This window comes from Arachis ipaensis, chromosome B01, assembly GCF_000816755.2.
Source record: "Arachis ipaensis cultivar K30076 chromosome B01, Araip1.1, whole genome shotgun sequence".
Classification (NCBI taxonomy): Eukaryota; Viridiplantae; Streptophyta; class Magnoliopsida; order Fabales; family Fabaceae; genus Arachis; species Arachis ipaensis.
Window position 1 is genome coordinate 124,635,036 of NC_029785.2, and position 7,160 is coordinate 124,642,195.

General features: G+C 33.2%; 1 protein-coding gene and 1 long non-coding RNA gene across 2 annotated transcripts; one reads left to right on the plus strand and one right to left on the minus strand.

Moving 5' to 3' along the window:
• LOC107613454 lies at positions 461–2,428 on the plus strand. Its single transcript, XM_016315460.2, has 2 exons — positions 461–1,838; positions 2,352–2,428. Exons 1-2 carry the CDS (start codon positions 488–490, stop codon positions 2,426–2,428), a joined length of 1,428 nt encoding a protein of 475 aa, XP_016170946.1. The 5' UTR covers positions 461–487.
• On the minus strand, positions 2,555–4,097 carry LOC107619831. The gene is made up of 3 exons (XR_001615807.2): positions 3,617–4,097; positions 3,211–3,306; positions 2,555–2,806 (listed from the first exon to the last, which is right to left on the minus strand). It is a non-coding gene; the product is annotated as an uncharacterized LOC107619831 (long non-coding RNA).

A 7,160-nucleotide genomic window follows, 5' to 3' on the forward strand; every position in this document is an offset into this window, starting at 1 on the left:
ATTCATTATTCATTTATATGTAATCTTGAATGCATTTTTCAATAAAGCATAGGAAAAAAAAAGATAAAGCAATATGTTTTCGTTTTTCTATTTATTTTTCTTTTATGTTAAGGTTTACAATGTAAATTTTTAGTTTGTCTTTTTTTTTTTTAAATTAGCAGATAAATAAAATTATAAGCTAAAATAGTTATATTTTTAAATCATATTTTCTCATCTTAAAAAAATATTTTTAGCCATAGATAAAATGATGTTTATTTTTTAAAAAATATTCAAGCTATTATATTTTGGTGATACTAAAATTTTACTGTTTTTTGGGTTAAATATAATAGGGTGGATATGTAGTTTAATTATATTTTAATATATGGTTTTATAAATATTTTTTAAGCAAATAATTCTCTATTATTTTGCGAATTGTAGATTGACGAGAAGTATTTTAGCAACAGATATTTTTCGCACGGTCTTTTGATAGTATATATATATAGAGAGAATGATTGAGAAAGAGAGTAAGTTCATATTGGAAAGTCGAAACCCTAGTGGCTCACCAACAGCCGATTTTTTTGTTCCTTTTTTAACTTTCCAGTGCTTTACCCTAATCCGATCATTTTGCTGCCGCAGCACTACCGATCTCGTTCGATCGGAGAGAGTGATGGCGGAATTGGATGCTGCTGTGTCAAAAAAAGGAAAAACGGAGCAGGTTAAAATGGCGAAGGAAGCGTGCATTTGCCTCGTGTCGTATAAAAAGTTGTTCGTGATCAAACTAAGCAATTTAAAGAAACAAGAAGTTGATGTCAAAGATTGGAATTGTTTGCCTCCACCAGAGTTCGAGTTCGATTTCCATTTCAAACTTCCAAAGCTTGATTTGTGTCCTTTCGAGTTCGACTCCAAGATCTATATGGCGGTGTCCGAGGACCCGGGTAGAAAGGGGATTGTGAAGGACTCCTGCCCTATCTACGAATTCAAATTTGGGGATGGGGAGGGCAGTTTTGAGCGTGCGGAATCACTGGATGATGCACCGCTCCCTTTTGTCAAAGCATTCATCGCAAACACGCCAGGCTCCGGCGATGTTTACTTCTGTATGAAATCACAGGGCAAAGCTTCACCTGACTGTTACGTTCTTTGTTCTGGATCTAGAACTTGGAAACCCTTAATCGCTCCTCCGACCGTCAGCAACCCACCTTTCCGATATAACATGTTCGTCCTCGACAACAACCTCTTTCTTTCATCGAGGGGAAATAGAGACACCTGTTTGGCCCGCTTCGACCCCATAAAAGAGAATTGGACGACTGAGCCGGCCTCTGAGAACAATCTTTCGAACTTCATAAAGGATAGGCTCATTACCGGTGATAACTACGGTCGTTTTATTTGTCTCCCGTACATTTCTGTGTCCCTTCCGGGTCTTGGCAGCCGCAACTACACCGTTTGCCTCACAAATGAGTTTGTGAATGAATCTCCTCCTGAGGCACCTTTGCACAAGGTCTTGGCCATTCTCGTTAACCCCCAGAATGGCCGTGTTGCATTATATCAATACCTTGATGAGTGTTTTGAGGGTATTTATCCCAGTGTGGGAGAAGAGGCCAGGTTCAATTTTGTTGACCTTGGCAACGGGAAGCTGTGTGCAATACTCTCTGGAGGTCTATATGGTTCCAAATCTAATTCATTGGCGCTATGCTTCTCAGTTTTCACACTGTCAGTGGACTTTGCAGCATTGCAACTTGAGGTTGGGGCTCCTCCCATGGAGCGAGATTTCTTACAAGTGACTGTCCATAAGAAGAGTGCCTACACCATGGGGATCTCCATGCTTTCTGATCGTATACGCCACGCGTTTGTTTGGCCACCTAGTAAGGGAAGAAGATTTTACCATAAGACAACTATGACATAGTAACATTTCTTGTTGTTTCTTGTGGCTTGTTATCATCTTTAGTCGTTTTCAATAAGATTATGAATGAACAGTGAATTAAATATTAATGTCTTTCAGAAATATGACCTTGCTTGAATTGAGTCTATATTCTCTTTAGCTCATCATACAAAATTACCTCTGCGTTCTGTTTCAACTTTCAAAATACATGATGCATTTTAAATAATTAATTGAAGTTTCACAAAGTTAGAATGACTCTTGTTTGAAAAATTTAGTTTAAAAATTTGATTTGAGTCATATTTATAATATTATCGATTGATTACATTATTGATTTGACTAAGAAAATAATAAGAATGACGATAAAGGAAAAATAATCTTCCGTCCGGGTTATAAAAATTCAAATCAAGTTTCTAAATGATTGAAGGAAAATAATGATGTTATTTTTAATTTTTTTAATGTCATTCCTGACATGATTTTTTTAACATTATCAAAATAGGTCATGTTCCTAAACAAAATAAGCTAAAGTCACATAACCGATGCTCATATTCTATTTCTTCTGTTTCTACTAAATAATCTGAAAATTAGTATCAAATAACATAAATTGCAATAAGCAATTAACTTAATCAAGAGTATGTTTATTCACTTATATTGTAGTGATTGTTGTGACGAGTGGCATTTTTTTGTAATTTTGGTCAAGGATTAAGTTTTGAAAATTTGAATGATTCATTGACACATGTATCAAGTAAAACATGTTGAAACCCCTTTTGCAAAAGCTTCTTTGCTTTAATTTTTTTTTTCTGGTATCTATTCGCACTCATGATAATAGTGCAAAGCTTATATCTCATACATGTAAATTGACCTTGGTCAAATTAGACCAAACCATTTACAACACAAAACAGAGTTTCTATTACATAACAAGGTAAGCCTACCCTCCGCATCAGTGTTGTTAACCTACAAAAGAAACCCAACATCAAATTCTTAGTAATTGATCTCAAATGGTAATATTATAATAAACAAATAATAAAAATTACTACACATGTTTAATTATATTGATCCTAGAGGACAAAATCTCTAATCATTGATTTCCAATTTTACACAAATATTTATTTGTACCAGATATTTCTACAATAGATTTGTCCTACGATAATTCAAGTGATCAATACATTGCATCTAAATATTAAAATTAAACATCCAAGAAGCACAAAAACTGTTCTCAATATAAGAAATATATGATTTCCTGAGGGAAAAGATGAGAAGACTGCAATGTAATGATTGAAACAGGATCAAAATGTAACAAATGCTATGTTCCAATAACGTGTACAGTAAGTTGTGATTATAACCAAATAAACTCTCACCTCTATAGTCTTTCTATTTGAAGTTGTGACAATGTCTCCAAGCCTCATACCTTTTCCATTAATCATATTCTTACAAGCTGCAACTACAAAATGAACCTGCATATGCAGGACTTTAAACTTGGGCATAGCATGAATTATTAATTATAATTAGCAATTGTACCACAAAATGCAGTAACTCACAATATTCACCAGCAACTCCAAACTAAACATTCCAAAAGAAACTAGAACGAAATTTCATATACAATATGGAATGCAATAGAAAACTCGATAGTGTTAAATAAGAAAAGAAATGAGATAAAAAAATTTCCTTTAGTTTTGTACAAATGAAACTATGTTCAAATCAATCAATTGAATTTTATTTTTTACAAAGGGAAAAAATTCATGAACAATGACATAAATTACTGACCTCAACTCCAAGAGGTTTGATTTGACCAAGAGCTTTTGCTGCACCCAAAACGGCAGCGACCGGCGACCTAGTTCTGGCAGCGATCGGCGACACGACGACGAGAGCAGATACGACGGCATGCAGTGACTCGATGGCAAGCTGCTCCAAGCCACGGACAGAGAAGCCAGTGAAGATGGGGACGACGTGCCGAGCTATCTGGGTTCCGGACAGAGGGAAGAGGAAGAAGCGGAAGCACTGAGATAGGGGACGGCGGCGGCAAAAAACCTAGGGCTAGGGTTTTGTTGTTTTGGTTTGGGACTTTCACTGTTTTGCTTCAGAATGGGGGGAGGGGGACGAATGATATTAAGGAAATTGGAGAAGACGAAGAACGATTGATTTTTAGTTTTATTGATATGTTTTGCTTTGCTTTAGAGGGAGACAGGAATGATTTGGGGAATTGGAGAAGATGAAGAACGATTGATTTTTGGTTTTTTTTTTATATGTTTTTGTTTTGTTGTTTAAATTATTTGAAATTATAAAATTATGATTAATTGAATTCTAAAATTTGATTAATTTAAAAGGATATTTTTGTCTAATCAAATAAAGTAAGAATGTTTAAGACTTTTTATAAAATTAAATAAAAAATATTTTTTTTTTATTTAATTAAAAGGGGTGTATTAGTAAAAGTTGTGATATAATATATATTTAAAAAAAAAAATTAAATGCTGACGTGGAAAATAAATTCCACATGACTTATTATTACTTGTTCATATTTTTAACGTATCGGTACGTATGAATTTATCATGTTATTAATTTTAAATAANNNNCATGTTATGAATTTTAATTAAATTCATACGTACCGATACGTTAAAAATATGAACAATTAGTAATAAGTTATGTGGAATTTTCCACGTCAGCATTTAATTTTTTTTTTTAAATATATATTATATCACCACTTTTACTAATACATCCTTTTTAATTAAAATGTGTGATCTGAAATTAGGTTTGCCATTTAAAAATTAGATTGAATAGAAAACGAGCTAATGCATGTCGTGTTATTCACAAACACCCTGGAACTTGACAAAGGGGATGTCGAGTTCTTCACTCCCCATTCGATTTTTTTTTTCTATCGTGTCATACATTATTGCAAATGTTAATTAAACTTTAGTGATCAAAATTTGATAATATCAGTGTATTAATTAAAATTAAAACAAGCAAAAGTTGATGTAACACTCTTTAATTATTGACAAAGAACACAATAAAAAAGAAAGAGATGAATTACACATGGTGGTGATTAAGGGGAAAAAATTGATTACAGAAATGAAAAATTTTAAAAATTGTTACAAAAATGTGATGTTTGGGATCCGTGCCTTAATTGATTACAAGAAACATGACATGCTACATGTAGGCTGTAGCGTTCTAATTGTTAAGAATTAACCAAAGAACACGACGTGTCGGATATAGGGTTTAACGCATATCATTAATTAAATACTAGCCTTGTTAGTTTTTTACGGTATTTCTTAGTCTGGCAGGTTAAGGACTAATCCACTACGGTACTGAACTCCACTTAAGGGTTTGCTGCTGGCCAATAAATTGCTACGTGCACAAGGTGGGAGATTGGAGGGTGATTTGAAAATATATCAGTTAGAAGGAAGCCTCGTATACACAAGGGCAACGGCTATTTTTCCTTGCTCGTTCCCCGGTTCCATTTCAACTATATTCGATTAGACGCAAATTAAAAATAAGTTGAAAATTCAGGTGCAGTCAACTTCACGTAAAGTTGATATTTGAGAGCCGTTAGATGATTTAATTGATTTGACTAAATTTTCATCTAACGGCTATCAGGTATAAACTTCACGTAAAGTCGACTTCACCTGAGTTTTTACCTAAAATTAAATATATATTTTTTTGTTATAAGAATAATAAGTTCTACTCAAATTTAGTGAATAAATTGTCTCTTGACTCTCAAGCCTTATATTGCATATTGGCTTACTTGTACAAACATAGAAATTTTTGCAATAGCGTTGCAAACTTTAAAGATCTTATAATAACAAAGGAACCGAATTGCAATTGAATTGTTGCTTTTGACAAAGAAATATAATAGGATCATATGAAACTTAGCACTACAAGATACAAAATAGATTGAGAAGGCTGGCAATCAAATAGTCAACGTTATGCAACACAACGAAATGCAAGCACCAACATCCTCAGATCATGTCATCCTATATTGCAGAATGATATGGTAAATCCAGTAATCCACCAGTGATTTTTTCTTTTCCTTTTACTTTTTTAGTCAAATATTGCCACCACAACATGGTAAAAGGAAAATAAACTATAGGTACTTACAAATACAAGCTATAAGGTTACAGATTAATTTACAAGGACTTAAAAAAGATAGATGTTATAATATAATATATTAGGATCAATTAACTTTTATTAAAATTATTTAGTATATCTAAATATTTATTATAGGATATTACGTTTTTATTATTTTGATTCTCTTAGCATTTATAAATATCTTTTATATTGCACAACTCCTTTTTCTAATGTTCTCTCTTACTTTTTCAACATGGTATCAGAGTCATGATATCCTCCTTGAAAAAGATAAATTGTTTTTTTAGTGAAATTATCGTATTTTTCTTACTTTTTTTCCATGTCATTTTTTTCCTTCTCTTTCATCAATGCTTTGATGCCTTCTCACATCACTGATTAGCTCATTCACTACTTACGTATTCTTATGAAGAAATCATATGTTTTTCGTCACCTTCCGATAATTTATCATCTCTTCACACTGTCACTTTTCAGCAGTTTTCTGGCAGTTCGCCATCTTTCCAACAATTTTTCAGCAGTTAGCCACTCTTGCGGCAGTTTCATCTGCACTTCTTTTCGGCACTTTTGTCTGAGCTTCCTTCCGGTAGTTCCGTCTACGCTTTCCTTGTGGTAGTTCTGTCTATGTTTCCTTGTGGTAGTTCCGTTTGCGTTTCTTTGTTGCAGTTCCGTCTGCGCTTCCTTGTGATACTTTCGTCTGTGTTTCCTTGTGGCAGTCCTGTTTGCGCTTCCTCGTGGCAGTTTTGTCTGCGCTTTCTTTCAGCAATTTCTTCTGTGCTTCCTTCCCACAGTTCCCTCTGCTCTTTCTTCTGGCAGTTCTATCTGCACCCGTTCTATCAGTTTATTCATTTTTTCTTTATTTCGTTGTTTTAAATAAGTTTCAAACTCAAGTTGATGGGTGATGTTAAAATATATTAGGATCAATTAGCTTTCATTAGAATTATTTAACATATCTAAATATTTATTATAAGATATTACGTCTTTATTATTTCGATTCTCTTAACAAACACTTATAAATATCTTTTTATATTGTATAATTCCATATACAACTTAAATACACACAAATCCTTTCTCTACTGCTCTCTCTTACCTTTTTAATAGTCTATTATACCAAAGAAAACTTCCATAAGTGCAATCCCAGACACCAACGAAAAGTGATTCTATGTTGAGGCTAAAAGATACACCAAAGATCCCTAAGAAAATCTATCAAATACATGCACAACGAATAAAAAACTGT